The following is a 19,159-nucleotide window of genomic DNA, read 5'->3' as shown; positions in this document are numbered from 1 at the left end:
AAACAGGATGTTGTCAGATGGAAGTGGTCACTGAGCTTACAAAGTCCCATTAGCAGATCGCAAAAGAGATACAGAGAGACTGGAAAATACACAAAAAGGCATAGAAGTGGACGTGACTCCATGCCACACTGATGACCTCTTCATTGTGAACAATGCCCTTTGCAACCAGACGATGAATGCCACACAACTGCAGGTGCATTTAAAGGGGATGAGAGGCATCCAAGTTTCACATCTGACCATTTGAAACCATTTACATCAGTGTGGTCTGCGTGCTAGAAGACCTGCAAGGAAACCTGACCACAGCACTAGGCATAGGCATCATCGTGTTGCTGGACGAGGGACCAGTAGGCCCCAGTGCTGTTCACACGCTGAGCAGAAATGGTGGCTGTCAATGATTTTGGAGACATCAAAGAGAGGTCATCAGTCACTGTTTTTACCAGATGAATCTTGGGTGGTGGTAATGTTACAGTTTTGGCAGGTGTGATTAGTCAATACAGAACTGCATTACAGTGGGGTACCTCAAATGGAGTGGCTTGCCCTTCTTCCAGACCTGAATCCCATAGAAAATTTATGGAATCAGTTGAATGTAGTGTAGAGGCTCATAACTCTGTACATCAGAACCTCAATTACCTGAGAGCTGCCTCAAGAAGAGTGGGATGATATGCTTCAGCAAACAATAATTTGACTTGGGAACAGCATGAAACGTCATTGTGAAGCTGTAATTGATGCTCAAAGCCACATGACAAGTTATTGAGACATTGGCATTTTTTGGGGGTATAACCACCACTGTTCTTAGCTTTTCTTTCAATAAATTGTTTGAGATGATGAAATCATCACTGCATGCTTCTACTTAAATGCCCTACTTTCACGATAAAATATCACTGTAGTGTGAATTTTTTACATTTTACATTAATTTCACCTGAAAGTCAAATATCTCTAACTTTTTGTAAGTAGTGTATACTGTGACATACTGAAGCAGAGCATGATCTCCTGCCTTAAAAAACTGAGCAAAATGGCAGTAGACAACATGATAAGGACTCCAAACACACCTCCAAAATGACCACTGCCTAACTAAAGAAACTGAGCGCTAAGGGTGCTTTACACGTTGCGACATCGCTAGCAATCTTGTTAGCGATGTAACACGCCAGAACGCAGATGCGATCTGGCGTGTCACACCACTAACGAGATCGCTAGCGATGTCGCAGTGTGTAAAGCACCCTTAAAGGTGCTGGACTTGCCATGTCTCCAGACCTAAACACTATTTTAAAGTTGATTTTAATTAATAGATCTTGGAATAATAATAATAATAATAATAATAATAATAATAATAATAAAAAAATAAATTATTTATTAATAATAATAAACTAGAACAATAATGTTAAACATGTGAATGCTAACTGTGGTTTTTGTACATTGCTGGACTCAAAAGCGAGAGGGCATTTGGATTTAGGAGCACAGATTTTCCTGGATTTCTTTTTTGATTGGGGGCACAATAGCGCTTTTCCAGAGCCTTTCTGCTACCAGTAACATGGAAGTCCCCTATATTTCCATTAACAGATAACGGACCAGAGTGGAGACTTGTGTTTGTTTTGGGTTGAGTTGAATGCTATTTGGTGGCAATTTGGGTACAAAACATTTTGGATCAGTTCACATTTATCTTGTGCTCTATGCTGACCACTTACATCGAGGTTTTCATCTACAAAATAATGTGATTCAGATGAAACCCCTGATAGATCCATTCACTAAAATGAGGCAGCAGAGTTACTCTGTTCAGCGGTGTTCGATTCTTCAAAGGTGAACAAAAGTGTTGATGACCGCACATGTGTGCACATCTAAAAATATGCATAAAAAATGGATGCCGCCAGACGGGAGGTCAAAGTGACTCCCTCCCTATGCCTCATTACAGTCAATTTTTGGTTGGGAATTTTGTCTGAATCATGTTTTTCAGAGATTTACACGTAATCCCTGGTGTACATGCTCAGCGTAGAGCACATGATAAATATGATATGTGCCTTACTGCGATCTTTGGGAGGCAGAATAAACAAATCAACTATAGTTGAAGAATTGGCTTTATTTATTTATTATTTACCCCATTCACCTTGTGATATAAGTGATTAGGCGGCTTAATTTATCAGGTCAGTATGATTATAGCGATACCAGATTTATATTATTTTTTTTAGGTATGGCTACTATCACCCTAAAGCACGCTTTTTTACGAAATAAAAGGGTTTTGCATGACTGAATTTTGAAAGGTATAGTTTTTTTTTTAATTTTTTGCTGACATGAGTTATGTGAGGGCTTGCTGTGTGTGGGATGATTTCGAGCTTTTATTGTTTACCATTTTGGGCTACTTTCTATTACGCTTTTGTGAAGGCGGAATCGTGATGAAACAGAAATTCAGGAATAGTGTTTTATTTGTTTTTACGTCGTTCACCAAGTCATAAAAGTGATAACAGTTTTATTCTTCAGGTCAGTATGATTACAACAATACCACATTCATGTGTTTTTTTATGTTTTGCCACTTTTACACCATAAAAGCTATTTTATAGAAATAAAATAGATTTTGCATTGCTGTATTCTGAGAGCTAGGGCTTTTTTAATTTTTCACTAACGTAGCTATATTGTGGCTTTTATTTTGTGGGACAAGATGACTTTTTCAGTGGTACCATTTTTTTTATATATGGCTTCTAAGTGTGTTTATTTTCTCTTTTTTGTCAGCTGCACGATGAAAAGACAGTTTTTGCTATGTGTTTAATAGTTTTTTTACTATGTTCCCTGAAGGGGTTAACTAGTGTAACAGTTTTATAGAACAGGTTGTTATGGATGCAACAATACCAAATATATATAGTTTTTTTTGTTTATTTTATTTTTTACATAAATATAAATATTTATTGGACTAATTGTGCACTGACAATTCCCCTCACACCATGCATCTGGCATGGGGTGAGGCTTTCCATAGCTGGGTAACCTGGGGTTATCATGGTGATGACCCAGGATTACCATGCCAGCAATTGCATCCCTACAGGGACATGATCGCTTGGGAGAGAGGCGCGATCCTATCACTGCTTCCTAAATGCTGTGATCACAATTGGTCGCAGCATTAAGGGGGTTAAACTGCAGGCAGTGAGAGCCAGGTCTTGGCTGTAACATCAGCCGGAGACCCAGCGATGATCGTGGGAGTACAACGCCTGAACCCCTGCAATCGCCACCATATGTTATAGAGTGGGAACGCACCCACTTTTATGACGTACTGGGAATGTCAAGTGTCATTAATAGGATAAGGCAGTGCTTGATAGAGATGAGCAAATCTGAGGTTCAAAATTCGAGTTCGGAAACCGACTACCAAAAACACAAAGTTAGGGTTCAAAGTTTGAGTAAGTTACAAGTGGAAACCACTCAAGCGAGCAACATGGTTCTTGGGTATGATTAATGTTTAGCCCTATATAAGCCACATGCTGCATTTCAAAGGCTCACATTAGGTTGTAATGTGCACACACAAAGCATTTTTATTTTTTTTTTTAAAAACCCGCTCACCCTCTCCTGAAAGTGTTCTGCTTATGGCTGGCTTCATGTGGATGGAGAAACGAATTGGCAATTACTGACTTCCATTGAGGTTCGGTTCAAGTTAAGGTCACAAACCGAACCTTATCTAAGGTTCGAATATGCCCTCCAAATCAAACTTCCAAAGGTTCACTCATCTCTAGTGCATGAATAATGGTGGACACACAAAATATTGACACTTTGGGCACAATTTGGTCATTTTCACTAAGGGGTGTACTCACTTCTGTTGCCAGCAGTTTAGATATTTATGGTTGTGTGTTAAGTTATTTAGAGAGCAAACAAAATTAACAGTTATATAAGCTGGACAGTGACTACTTTACATTGTATCAAAGTGTCATATCTTCAATGTTATACCATGATAAGATGTAATAAAATGTTTACAAATAATGGGAGGGCTGTACTCACTTTTATGATATACACTGCGTGCAGACTTATTAGGCAAATGAGTATTTTGACCACATGATATTTTTTATACATGTTGTCCTACTCCAATCTGTATAGGCTTGAGAGCCAACTACTAATTAATTTCGCAATAAACCTAAAAGATTCCCCTTCTGCAGCTCCTGGGCTGCATTCTAGAAAGGTGCCTGCTGCTATTGTGCCCCCTTTGAGACCTAAATAAATACTTTATAAAGTCTTACCTTTTTGTATGCAAATGTTTTTTTATGGTCACGGGGGCGGGCTGTCTTGCGTCCGTTATTCGCCTCCTGCCGTTTTATGTTGTCCCCCATTGCTCATTTCCATACATGAGGATACCGCCCAGTGCTCCAGAGGTCTCGCGCATGCCCAGTGGCACTATCGCGGGACAGCACTGTGTAAAGCATGACCGCTGGTCTGGTGATTGCGCAGGCGAATAACGGACGCAAGACAGCCCGCCCCTGTGACAATAAAAAAACAGTTGCATACAAAAAGGTAAGACTTTATAAAGGATTTATTTAGATCTCAAAGGGGGCACAATAGCAACAGGAACCTTTCTAGAATGCCGCCCAGGAGCTGCAGAAGGGGAATCTTTTAGGTTTATTGCGAAATTTCTGCTGACAGGTTCCCTTTAAGTAAATCAGGTGATGTGCATCTCTGTAATGAGGAGGGGTGTGGTGTAATGACATCAACACCCTATATAAGGGGTGCATACTTATTAGGCAACTTCCTTTCCTTTGGCAAAATGGGTCAAAAGAGAGATTTGACGGGCTCTGAAAAGTCCAAAATTGTGAGATGTCTTGCAGAGGGATGCAACAGTCTTGAAATTGCCAAACCTTTGAAGCGTGATCACCGAACAATCAAGCGTTTCATAGCAAATAGCCAAAAGGGTCGCAAGAAGCGTGTTGGGCAAAAAAGGCGCAAAATAACTGCCCATGAATGGAGGAAAATCAAGAGTGAAGCTGCCAAGATGCCATTTGCCACCATTTTGGCCATATTTCAGAGCTGCAACGTTACTGGAGTATCAAAAATCACAAGGTGTGCCATACTCAGGGACATGGCCAAGGTAAGGAAGGCTGAAAACCGACCACCTTTGAACAAGAAACATAAGATAAAACATCAAAACTTAGCCAAGAAATATCTTAAGACTGATTTTTTAATGGTTTTATGGACTGATTTAATGAGAGTGACTCTTGATGGGCCAGATGGATGGGCCGAAGGCTGGATCAGTAAAGGGCAGAGAGCTCCACTCCGACTTAGACACCAGCAAGGTGGAGGTGGGGTACTTGTATGGGCTGGTATCATCAAAGATAAACTTGTGGGACCTTTTCGGGTTGAGGATGGAGTGAACCTCAACTCTCAGACCTACTGCCAGTTTCTGGAATACAACTTCTTCAAGCAGTGGTACAGGAAGAAGTCGGTATTGTTAAAGAAAAACATGATTTTCATGCAGGACAATGCTCCATCACATAACATCCAACTACTCCACAGCGTGGCTGGCTAGTAAAGGTCTAAAAGATGAAAAAATAATGACATAGCCTCCTTGTTCACCTGATCTGAACCCCATAGAGAACCTGTGGTCCCTCATAAAATGTAAGATCTACAGAGAGGGAAAACAGTACACCTCTCGGAACAGTGTCTGGGAGGCTGTGGTGGCTGCTTCACGCAATGTTGATCGTAAACAGATCAAGCAACTGGCAAAATCTATGGATGGTAGGCTGTAGACTGTTGAGTGTCATAATTAAAGGTGGCTATATTGTTCACTAATTTTGGGGGGTTTTGTTTTTGCATGTCAGAAATGTTTATTTCTAAATTGTGTGCAGTTATATTGGTTTACCTGATAAAAATAAACAAGTGAGATGGGAATATATTTGGTTTTTATTAAGTTGCCTAATAAGTCTGCACAGTAATAGTTACCTGCACAAACAGATATCCTCCTAAGAGAGCCAAATCTAAAAAAAAACCCACTCCAACTTCCGAAAATATTAAGCTGTGATATTTATGTCTTGTGGGTTGATTGAGAACATAGTTGTTGATCAATATTAAAAAAATCAGCTAAAATACAACTTGCCAAATAAGTCGGCATCCAGTGTATTGTATCATTTGTACGAGGCTGTGAGATGAGTTTTTAGAATTTTCTTGTAGTGAATTCAATATAACTCAAGTTGCATTAAGTGCATTGTATGTAATATATTATATGGTCTGTTTTACAATTCAGAAATGTATAAATATTGCTTTTCATTTTTGAAGTATATTAATAGTTTTTCTTTATTACATACTGGTATATATTGCATTTATTTTTCCACATTCATGAAAACCTTTAGCAGATAAAAAAAAAGCTAGTTATTTTTGTTTTTGTTTTTTTGATCTTTGTATAAACAAGGAGACAAATGATGCAAGATTTTTTTTAAAAAAATCTTCTTTAGCTATGTGGGTGGATATTTTTACATAATATTTTTATTTGATTAAATTGAAGCTATAAGGTGTACTATAAGTTGGTAGATGGGGGGGGGTTGGAATGATTTTAGAATTAGTGTTCCAAAGTTCAAAGTGATTCAATTTTTTAATCATGTTATATGACTTTGTAATGTCCTTGTTGGTGATAAGACTAGGATATCCAGTATAAATTACAGTGGCATTAAAAAGTTTGATCACCCCAAGTCAAAATTACTGTTATTGTTAACAGTTAAGCAAGATGCAGATGAACTTATCTTTAAAAGGCATAGAGTTAAATATTACACATTTCCTTTGGGATTTTTTTTACCACCCCCCCACTCTCCTCAAAAATATTATTTTCATCTTTTAAATTTTAAAAATTAAAAAAGGAGAATGGGCCGATGCATACGTTTGGTAATTTGTGTGCTCAGATTGACCAATGTTTAAGACCTTAATTAGCCTGTTAGGGTTATGGCTTGTTCATCATCATTGTTAGGAAAAGTGAGGTGATGCAAATTTCACAGCGCTATATAAAACCAGCCTCCTCAAACCTTGTGCCATAAAACAGCTGCCATGGGCTCTTCTAAGCAACTGCCTAGCACTCTGAAAATTAATATAGTGGAGGCCCACAAAGCAGGAGAAAGTTATAAGAAGATAGCAAAGCGTTTTTAAGTTGCCCTTTCCTCAGTTCGAAATTTAATTTCGAAATGGCAGTTACCAGGAACAGTGATCAGGATAACATCTGTAAGTTCAAGCAAAATTTCTGCTAGAGAGGTAAATCAGAACCCCCAGTTGACTGTAAAAGACCTTCTGGAAGATTTAGCAGACTCTGTAGTTGTGGTACATTGTTCTACTGTTCAGAGACATCTGCACCAATATGGCTTTTGTGGAAGAATCATCACAAAAATAAATCTCTCCTTCATCCACAGCATAAAATTCAGTGTCAGAAGTATGCAAAAGAACATCTAAACCATGAGATGCATTTTGGAAATAAGTCCTGTGGATCAATGAGGGTAAAACAGAACTCTTTGGCCACAATGATCAAAGATATGTGTGGAAAAAAGGTCACAGAATTTCAGGATAAGAATATCTCGCTAACCATTAAGCATGGAGGTGGATCAATCATGCCGTGGGGTTATGCTGCAGCCAAAAACACAGAAAATTTCAGAGGGCAGAATGGATTCAATGAAATTTCATCAAATTCTTAATGCAAGCATAACACCATAAAAAAGCTGAAGTTGAAAAGAGGATGGCTTTTACAAATAGATAATGATCCTAAAACATACATCAAAATCCAGAACAGACTACCTCATAGAATGCAAGCTAAAGGTTTTACAATGGCCCTCACAGTTCACTCATCTTAACGTCATTGGAAATCAAAAGAGAAGTGCATGCAAGGTGACCCATGAATCTCATAAAACAGGAAGACTTTTCCCAGAATGACTGGATGAAAAATCACTCAAACAAAAATTGAGAGACTCTTGGCTGCTACAAAAAGTGTTTAAAAGCTGTGATATTTGCCAAAGGGGTACTACTAGGTACTAAACATGCGGGTGCCCAAACCTTTGCATTGGCTCATTTTCCTTGTTTGTTTATTTAAAAAATATAATATATATATATATATATATATATATATATATATATATATATATATTATTGCCTCAAATAAAAGGAAAATTTTCATCTTTAACTGTATGCTTTTCAGAAATCATTTAATCTTCAACTTGCTTAACTGTTAACAATAACAATAATTTTGACCAGGGATCCTCAAACTTTTGCATGCCCCTGTATGTGTCTCCAAATTTAAAAAAATACAAAATATAATTAAAAAAAACCCCCTAGTTATTAGTTAAAGATCTTTGTAAATGGGAAAAAAATAAATGTAATTTATGCCAGTATGCAACAAGGGGGAAGTATAAAAAAAACCCTTTTAGTATCCCTCAAAAAAAGAACGCAATATTTACACATTTTTGAATTGTGACACAGATCATATAATATATTGCCCAAAATGCACTGAATGCAATTTGAGTTGTATTGGATCATTCACAAGAACACAAATATTCACATCTCAGAGCATATATATAAAAAATGTTTTTCTTCTCTTTCTGCTATGTTATAGGAAGAGTTGGAATTGCTCATAGAAGATACAAGAGATCTATTGGATTTTATTAACGAATACAAAGCAACTGAGTAACTTAAACTATTGAAACAATACCATGTATATATACACTATATTGCTGATTTAATGTTTTTTTCTTTCAATGACACATTTATCAGTAATTATCTGATTTTACATGATCTAATGTTTTTAAGCAGGATACTAGATAGGGTAGGATATCTATGATTAAAGGGGCATAAAGTGTAGGAAACGCTTCAGAGGGTCTATATGGAACCATGGATGTAATCTTTTCTTCAAGTGCCCAAATAAAGAAAACCAGTTTTTCACTTTATCTTGGAAGTGCCAACTTGTCTTCATCTTCTACTGATACATTTTCAACTAGCTTATTACATGAGAAGCAAGGTCTCACCTATGATGAGAGGTTGGAAAAGTTGGGCTTGTTTAGGTTAAAAGAAAGATGTCTCAGAGGAGATCTCATTTAAATGTATAAATACATGTGTGGTCAATACATAGAACTGTCACATGACTTATTCCTTTCTAAAACCTTAAAAAAGGTCCATGGGGCATTCATTACTTGTGGAGGAAAGACAATTCTGGAAGCTAAATAGGATAGGGTTATTTACAGCTAGGGTCCACAGTCTGACTGCTCTAATGCAGGATGTAGTAACGAGAAACATTATAACAGCTTTTAAAAAAGGGTTGGATACTTTTTTCACAACAAATGGTGTTGTGGGTTAGAAATAATCTAGCAAAAGAGAAAGTATAACTGTATACATGTATTTTTTGCACTTTGACTATGCGGGGTGCAGCCGGGCCTCTTAATACGGCCGTGCATAGTGGAATTTCTGTCCCTTACGTGCTGCAGTGAGTAGTGTCCGGGTAACCCGCCTAATCTAATAGTAAGGGCATGGTAATAGGTTGCTGGCTGGACACCATGCGCATACAAGTGTGAACAGTGCCCTATGCGCGCCACTGGTGTGCAATTTACCTTGCACCTGTGAAGTGTCCATCATGTTGAGAGGCTTGTCTGCATCCTGTTTGTGCATTAGATGTGTTGGCCTGGGCTAACTGGACTGGTTGCCCTTTTTTGCTGTGAGTACATAAAGAGACAGTCCACATGATCACCCCTGGCAAATACAGCCTGGAGTGATCATGTGCGGCTGTATTCACTGCCCCCCGCACATCATTATCAGCGCGGGGTGCAGTGAATCAGTACACTCACCCGTCCCCGTGTGTGGAGCCGTTCCCCCGCAGCACGCGATGTCTTCCTGTCTGTGCCGGTCAGCTGATCTGTGCTGATCAGCTGATCGGCACAGACAGGAAGACATCGCGTGCTGCAGGGGAACGGCCCCACACACGCAAGTCAGCGGCGCAGAGAGGAAGATGATCGGTGCTGGAGGGAGTGAGGAAAAGGTGAGTATAAATGTTTGTTTTTTTTTCTCTGTGCTATAGGATACAGGCCATATACCAGGATGGTATATGAGCACGATGGGGGCATATAGCAGGATGGGAGTATATGAACAGGAGGGATGGGGGGTATATGAATAGGATGGGGGTATATGAACAGGATGGATGGGGGGTATATGAACAGGATGGAAGTATATGAACAGGATGGATGGGGGGTATATGAACAGGATGGGGGTATATGAACAGGATGGGGGTATATGAACAGGATGGGGGTATATGAACAGGATGGGAGTATATGAGCAGGATGGATGGGGGGTATATGAACAGGATGGGGGGTATATGAACAGGATGGGGGGTATATGAACAGGATGGGAGTATATGAGCAGGACGGATGGGGGATATATGAACAGGATGGGGGGTATATGAACCGGATGGGGGTTATATGAACTGGATGGGGGGTATATGAACAGGATGGGGGGTATATGAACAGGATGGGGGCTATATGAACAGGATGGATGGGGGCTATATGAACAGGATGGGGGTATGTGAACAAGATGGGGGTATATGAACAGGATGGGGGTATATGAACAGGATGGGGGTATATGAACAGGATGGGGTATATGAATAGGATGGGGGAATATGAGCAGGATGCTGGTATATAAGCAGGATGGGGGTTTATAGCAGGATCATATACAAGGCAGGAGGATCATTACCAGGATGGGGTACCTTAGTAGAGAATTTGGGGACATTACCCCCATAACAGTGTCAGCAGCAGATCCTCGCCCCATAACAGTGTGTCATGACCACATTTTTTTGCTTAAAGTTTTATTTTCCTATTTTCCTCCTCTAAAACCAGGGTGCGTCTTATAGTCCGGTGCGTCTTATAGTCCGAAAAATACGGTAAGCACTTTTATAATGTAATATTAGAAAATCTACTCATTAAATACAATACTACCTGTAATGTTCGGTTTTACTCTAAAGCATGATCAGTAAAAGATCTAACTGTATGTAACACTAGGGTTCTGACTACTAGAAACACTCGCCATAAGATGAATGGGGGAGCTAAGTTTTCTATTTGGACTTGGTTGAATTAGACAACTCTTGTCATCTTAATTATGGAAGTTCCAGCAGTCAATTTCCTTACAGTCAGATTTAGATATGACAGAAATGGTTTTCATCAAAATATCCATTTTGAATATACTGTATGTGCAACAATGTAGCCAAAAATCAATAATTTGCAATCTACATGAAAAGAAATAAATTATTTAAATATAATATAATTTTAAGTTGAGTTTTCAGGCATTTAATCTGCTGATTCAAAACATTTCCAGTAGAATTATCACATTTCATCTAATATATGATAAAGAAATGGGGTCTTACCTACACGCTGGAAGACTTTCAGGATTTAAGTATTCATTCAGGATCTTTGCTATTGCAGTCAGGCTATTACTCATTCTGTACACGTCTCTGCCTTGAATGCCTAGAATATCATTAAATATGCTTGTAATGTTCCTAATTTCCATCAGGAGTATGTGATGAAATGAATGTTCCATGTTATTCAATTGATTTACCAAATATGTCAAACATATTTTTGCCATCATCTGCAAATGAAAAACAATTTAAGCCACAAATGCAAAATAACTTCCATCCCATTAGTAAAACTATAGTTATACTTTGTTTTTTTATTTTCTTTTACTCATTTTAAAGTTACATGTAAATAAAGAGACTGTCAAGGACTTGGATCATCATTCAGGAAATTTGTTGGGGTCTGACATCCAGCACTCGCCCATTATCAGCTGCCTTAACTAAGTTATATATACAGGCAGAAAAAGCAGCCATGTTGTCACGCACGTGACTAGCCGGGTTTACCTAGTACCTGGTCAGCCCCCAGAAGATGTTACACAGGAGGCACAGGGGTAATAGACATGCAAGGAAAAATATTCCAGGTGGCTTCAGTGCAGCAGACACCATTGCTGCACAGAACACGACAGATGTCTTCCAAAGCAGGCTCTTTCCAAAGGGGACCACATAGCAATAAGGATTCAGTTCCTATCATAGGCATCATGTGATAAGATCACATGACTTAAATAGGGAAGGGGAGTGATCCCAAAGAGCCACACCTGAGATTGGCAGCTACAGCCCGCAGCCAGGCAGAAAATGGTGCTTAACCCTTCCCGCATCAAAAGGAAGGAGATGTTATTAAATAACAATAGTGAACCTGCCAGTGGCAAGGTGCTGTGATCTTCTAACACCAGATTCACCCTGGGTCTCCTTTGTGCAAGATCCACTGATGACACATGTACTGTACATTGTTTAGTGGCTGCTGCCATTCACTTGAATGGGAGATGAACTGGAGTACTCAGCAGTAGACAAAAGCAATGTAGAGGAGGGTTCCTCCTACTTTCTGCCATTACTCTAGACATTTTTATCTGAAACGCATGAGGCCGGTATTTGGACCCCACCAATCTCATATTGAAGACTAATCCATTCATGTCAAAAGCTATTTTCTGTATTCTACTCATTTCTAATAGCCAGAGTGCAATGCCAGGAGGAAGCACATATGACATTTACACAGGGTTAGGTGTTTTGTCATATATGTATCATCAGAACGTAGGTAATCTGTTTCTGTCATCTGTCTCTGAAGGCATCAAGTAGAATTATAAAAATAACTTTGCTATGTATATGAATTAATAATTATATTTAATTATAGATAATTTTATTTATACTAGAAGGTGGCCCGATTCTACGCATCGGGTATTCTAGAATTTACGTATTGTGTTGTTCATGTATGATTTTTGTTATATATATATATATATATATATATATATATAGATGTTGTTGTGTGTAGTTACCAAGTGTTTGTGTAGGGCGCTGTACATGTTCTGGGTGTTGTCTGGGTGTGATGGGGGGTGAGAGCGGTGTTGTTTGTGTGTTGCGTTTTTTGTGGAGCGCTGTGTGTCTGTAGCGTTGTGTGTGTGTTGCGCAGTTTGTGTGTGTGGTGTGTTTTGGGGGGAGGTATGTTTTGTGCAATGTGCGTGTTGTGCGGTATGTGCGTATATTTGTGTGTGCAGCGCTGTCTGTGTGTGTGGGTGTCTGTGTAGGGCAGTTGTTTGTGGTTCCCAGTGTGTGTGTGTGGTGTGGTGTGTTGTGCAGTGCGCGCGTGTGTGTGTGTGTGTTGGGGGGAGGTGTGCACTTCCCATCGTGCTCCATCCCCCATGCAGCGCACTCCCCATCGTGCTCCATCCCGTATGCTGCGCACCCCCCATCATGCTCCATCTCCCATCCTGCGCACTCCCAAACGTGCTCCATCCGCCATGCTGCGCACTCCCAAACGTGCTCCATCCGCCATGCTGCGCACTCCCCATCGTGCTCCATCCCCCATGCTGCGCACTCCCAAACGTGCTCCATCCGCCATGCTGCGCACTCCCCATCGTGCTCCATCTCCCATGCTGCGCACTCCCAAACGTGCTCCATCCGCCATGCTGCGCACTCCCAAACGTGGTCCATCCGCCATGCTGCGCACTCCCAAACGTGCTCCATCCGCCATACTCCGCACTCCCCATTGTGCTGCATCCTCCATGCTGCGCACTCCCAAACGTGCTCCATCCGCCATACTCCGCACTCCCCATCGTGCTGCATCCCCCATGCTGCGCACTCCCAAACGTGCTCCATCCGCCATGCTGCGCATTTCCAAACATGCTCCATCCGCCATGCTGCGCACTCCCAAACGTGCTCCATCCGCCATGCTGCGCACTCCCAAACGTGCTCCATCTGCCATGCTGCGCACTCCCAAACGTGCTCCATCCGCCATGCTGCGCACTCCCAAACGTGCTCCATCCGCCATGCTGCGCACTCCCAAAGGTGCTCCATCCGCCATGCTGCGCCAGCATCAGCCTCTCTACCTGCAGCATCAGCCTCTCTCCTCCCAGCATCAGCCTCTCTGTCCCCAGCATCAGCCTCTCTGTCTCCAGCATCAGCCTCTCTGTCCCCAGCATCAGCCTCTCTGTCGCCAGCATCAGCCTCTCTGTCGCCAGCATCAGCCTCTCTGTCCCCAGCATCAGCCTCTCTGTCCCCAGCATCAGCCTCTCTGTCCCTAGCATCAGCCTCTCTGTCCCCAGCATCAGCCGCTCTGTCCCCAGCATCAGCCTCTCTGTCCCCGGCATCAGCCTCTCTGTCCCTAGCATCAGCCTCTCTGTCCCTAGCATCAGCCTCTCTGTCCCCAGCATCAGCCTCTCTGTCCTCAGCATCAGCCTCTCTGTCCCCAGCATCAGCCGCTCTGTCCCCAGCATCAGCCTCTCTGTCCCCAGCATCAGCCTCTCTGTCCCCAGCATCAGCCTCTCTGTCCTCAGCATCAGCCTCTCTGTCCCCAGCATCAGCCTCTGTCCCCAACATCAGCCTCTCTGTCCCCAGCATCAGCCTCTCTGTCCCCAGCATCAGCCGCTCTGTCCCCAGCATCAGCCTCTCTGTCCCCAGCATCAGCCTCTCTGTCCCCAGCATCAGCCTCTCTGTCTCCAGCATCAGCCTCTCTGTCCCCAGCATCAGCCTCTCTGTCCCCAGCATCAGCTTCTCTGTCCCCAGCATCAGCCTCTCTGTCTCCAGCATCAGCCTCTCTGTCCCCAGCATCAGCCTCCCGCAGCATCAGCCTCCCTGTCCCCAGCATCAGCTTCTCTGTCCCCAGCATCAGCCTCTCTGTCCTCAGCATCAGCTTCTCTGTCCCCAGCATCAGCCTCTCCGTGTCCAGCATCAGCCTCCCCATCCCAGCCTTCCCCAGGATCAGCCTCTGTCCTCTCAGCATCCTCCTGCACGCCGTGCTCCTCTGCCGACACTCACAGATCCGATCGCATACACTCACACACACCCACACACACCCACACACACCCACCCGATCGCATACACTCACACACACCCGATCGCATACACTCACACACACCCGATCGCATACACTCACACACACCCGATCGCATACACTCACACCCACCCGATCGCATACACTCACACACACCCGATCGCATACACTCACACACAAAGACACACACACTGACGATATTGCACATACGCGCTGATACTCACAACATCCGGGGATATCACATGCTTCTGGCCATGTGATCCCCCGGCAGGTCCTGGAAGCTCACAACAGCACAGTATCGCCGCCGAGAAGCAAGCGATATCCCAGGATGTTGTGAGTATTTGGATGCGATGTGATGTGTGAGGTGTGTGTGAGTGTGATCTGATTTGTGTGTATGTGTGTGTGTGTGTGCTGTTATGTGTGTGTATGTTCCGCAGCTGCAGGACCTTGATGTGTGGATGCGATGTGATGTGTGTGTGAGGTGTGTGTGAGAGTGAGTGTGAGCCGGTGTACACTGGTAACTATGATACACATCGGGTAACTAAGGGACCTTAGTTACCCGATGTTTATAATGGTTACCAGCTTTCACGGCCTCCGTCAAGATCCCAGCATCGCAAGGTTATGTCTGGCGCTGCCGGGATCCTGACGGAGCCGGTGTAGAAGCAAGCGATATCCCAGCATGTTGTGATGTGTGAGGTGTGTGTGAGAGTGAGTGTGAGAGTGAGTGTGATCTGATGTGTGTGTGTGTGTACTCACCTGGGAATCCGAGCTCCGTGTCAGTTGGGCCAGAGCGAGCGTGCATTGCATGAGGGGGGCGGGGCCTGCAGAGAGCCGGGGCGAGAGGCCAATCCGTGGGGGGGGCGGGGCCATGGCGAGCCCAGCGGCCAATCAGCTTTGTGTCACCGTAAGGACACAATTTCGGAGCATGACAGACAGACAGACAGATAGATAGACAGACAGACAGACAGACAGACAGAATAAGGCAATTATATATATAGATAGCGTGAACATATTCCACAGCACTTTATGCAGATGTAGGCTTCCTGAACAGAAGATAGGGGTCCCTTATAGGAAAAGCTCAAATCAGACCCTGATGGCACTGTCAGCTCCATTCACACCGTTCTGTTCTTAATATTGAAAGCAGACTTACAATTCAAGGGAACACTAAATGGACTGCTACTCATTACTTAATCGTCTCATTTTACAAAATAATACACTAAGTTACTATAATAATACTATAGAACTGTAATAATGAAATACTATATAGAGAAAATTAATCTTGATATGTGTTATAGCTCAGTTTAAAGGGTGCTTTACATGCTGCGACATCGCTAGCAATAGCTAGCGATGTCGTGCGCGATAGCACCCGACCACGTCACTGTTTCATCATGGGGGTGATCGCTGCCGTAGTGAACAATATCGCTACGGCAGCGTCACACACACATACCTGCTTAGCAACGTCGCTGGAGACACCAAACAATCTCTCGTTTAAGGGGGAGGTTCATTTGGTGTCACAGCGTCATCACTAAGCAGCCGCCCAATAGCAGAGGAGGGGCAGAGATGAGCGGCCGGAACATGCCGGCCACCTCCTTCCTTCCTCATTGCCGGTGGAGCCAGGTAAGGAGATGTTCGTCGTTCCTGCGGTGTCACACATAGCGATGAGTGATGCCGCAGGAACGACGAACAACCAGCGGCATGCACCACCAACAATATTATGAAAAGGAGCGACGTGTCAACGATCAACGATTTTTGTCGTTTTTGCGATCGTTGATCGTCGCTCCTTGGTGTCACACGCTGCGATGTCACTAACGACGCCGGATGTGCGTCACTAACGACGTGACCCTGACGATATATCGTTAGCGATGTCGCAGCGTGTAAAGCACCCTTTAGGCTACATCCACTCATCCATTTAATTATTTACATCCTTCAAAATCGGTCCGTTTTGCTTCTATGAGTCAAGAACACACTTAAACTTTGATATCAGATTCTGATCTGCAAACACGGGTCAGAATAGGACTGGCTCTAAGTCTCACGGATCAGACACATGGATTTTTTTTTCATGAATGTGTTTAGATTTGTGAAGCTCTAATGGTCTGAATGCTGTCCGTGGAAAAAAACAAACGGCATACAGGAATGTGACGCGGACGTTTGATTGCTGCAGAAAACTGATGATTGCTTAGTAACTTTGTCAGTCATAATTTATAAACTTGGTGATTCTTTGAGGAAATAATGGAAGCACAGGATTAACCACCAAACCAAATATTTAAAAATCTTACGGAAAGAACAGCTGTAAGCTTTAGGCAAAAAGACACAAGGAACAAATATTTCAGTTGAACTTTATAATGTGCTCAGTTTAGTTTAGTCTACATAACGTCTTCCTTAGAGGTGAAGAAATGGAGAATACTTCATTACTAGAGATGAGCGAACCGGTCCCGGTTCGGCTCGAGGTCGGTTCGCCGAACGGAGGTCCCGTTCGAGTTCGGCTCGTCGAACGTTCGACGAACCGAACTCGAACTGCATAGGAAACAATGGCAGGCAATCACAAACACATAAAAACACCTAGAAAACACCCTCAAAGGTGTCCAAAAGGTGACAAACAACTCACAACACAACACAAACACATGGGAAAGTGACAAGGACATATACTCATGCGAAAACAAAACAGCTGGACAAGGAAAAAGAGGAGGACACACAGATATATGAGTATATGCAAGGAAACATCGATTCCATTATTGTGCAACTTGAGCCCTGCTCATTTTAGGCTTCCAATCTTGATAAATTGCCTGAGCTCGCCACGTACGCCTTGGGGATCTTGTCGTGTCCTGCAGCCAGCGTTCTCTCGGAACCTGTCTTCAGTGCTGCTGGGGGTCTGCTGGCAGATAAGCACACGTGTCTGTCCACTGACAATGTGGACATGGCTCTCAGAGGACTTTTCTTCCCCTGGGTCAGCCAGAGGACGGGAAAGGCACGCGTATTTTTGAGAGTGCTTCATGCAAAGCATCTTTTTCATCTTGAAAATTGGCTCAACTGATGCCAGTCAAGTGGGGTGTGTGTGGCCCAGTTAGTGGAAACGAGGGAGACTGTGGTTGGAGTCCCCTCGCTGTGTTTCTAAAAGAACCAAGATGAACAAGTCATGGCTCTCAGAGGACTTTTCTTCCCCTGGGTCAGCCAGGGGATGGGAAAGGCACGCGTATTTTTGAGAGTGCTTCATGCAAAGCATCTTTTTCTTTTTCAAAAGGGGGCTCAACCGATGCCAGTCAAGTGGGGTGTGTGTGGCCCAATTAGTGGCAACGAGGGAGACTGTGGTTGGAGTCCCCTCGCTGTGTTTCTAAAAGAACCAAAATGAACAAATCATGGCTCTCAGAGGACTTTTCTTCCCCTGGGTCAGCCAGAGGATGGGAAAGGCACGCGTATTTTTGAGAGTGCTTCATGCAAAGCATCTTTTTCATCTTGAAAATTGGCTCAACTGATGCCAGTCAAGTGGGGTGTGTGTGGCCCAGTTAGTGGAAACGAGGGAGACTGTGGTTGGAGTCCCCTCGCTGTGTTTCTAAAAGAACCAAGATGAACAAGTCATGGCTCTCAGAGGACTTTTCTTCCCCTGGGTCAGCCAGGGGATGGGAAAGGCACGCGTATTTTTGAGAGTGCTTCATGCAAAGCATCTTTTTCTTTTTCAAAAGGGGGCTCAACCGATGCCAGTCAAGTGGGGTGTGTGTGGCCCAGTTAGTGGAAACGAGGGTGACTGTGGTTGGAGTCCCCTCGCTGTGTTTCTAAATGAACCAAGATGAACAAGTCATGGCTCTCAGAGGACTTTTCTTCCCCTGGGTCAGCCAGGGGACGGGAAAAGGCACGCATATTTTTGAGAGTGCTTCATGCAAAGCATATTTTTCATTTTGAAAAGGGGCATCAACTGATGTCAGTCAAGTGGGGTGTGTGTGGCCCAATTAGTGGCAACGAGGGAGACTGTGGTTGGAGTCCCCTCGCTGTGTTTCTAAAAGAACCAAAATGAACAAATCATGGCTCTTAGAGGACTTTTCTTCCCCTGGGTCAGCCAGGGGATGGGAAAGGCACGCGTATTTTTGAGAGTGCTTCATGCAAAGCATCTTTTTCATCTTGAAAATTGGCTCAACTGATGCCAGTCAAGTGGGGTGTGTGTGGCCCAGTTAGTGGAAACGAGGGAGACTGTGGTTGGAGTTCCCTCGCTGTGTTTCTAAAAGAACCAAGATGAACAAGTCATGGCTCTCAGAGGACTTTTCTTCCCCTGGGTCAGCCAGGGGATGGGAAAGGCACGCGTATTTTTGAGAGTGCTTCATGCAAAGCATCTTTTTCATTTTGAAAAGGGGGTCAACTGATGCCAGTCAAGTGGGGTGTGTGGC

General features: G+C 43.1%; 1 protein-coding gene across 1 annotated transcript in view; it reads right to left on the bottom strand.

The window, feature by feature from the left end:
- The window catches only part of VEPH1 (ventricular zone expressed PH domain containing 1), a 755,777-nt gene that overhangs the window by 370,190 nt on the left and 366,428 nt on the right, over positions 1-19,159 (bottom strand). The window contains exon 7 of the mRNA XM_075340702.1: positions 11,321-11,541. Coding sequence (XP_075196817.1) covers positions 11,321-11,541 — 221 coding nt within the window. The remainder of the gene's footprint in view (positions 1-11,320; positions 11,542-19,159) is intronic.

Source organism: Anomaloglossus baeobatrachus, chromosome 3 (assembly GCF_048569485.1).
Source record: "Anomaloglossus baeobatrachus isolate aAnoBae1 chromosome 3, aAnoBae1.hap1, whole genome shotgun sequence".
NCBI classification, from domain to species: domain Eukaryota; kingdom Metazoa; phylum Chordata; class Amphibia; order Anura; family Aromobatidae; genus Anomaloglossus; species Anomaloglossus baeobatrachus.
Note: the sequence above shows the minus strand (reverse complement) of the source record. Positions and strands in the feature narration are given on the sequence as shown.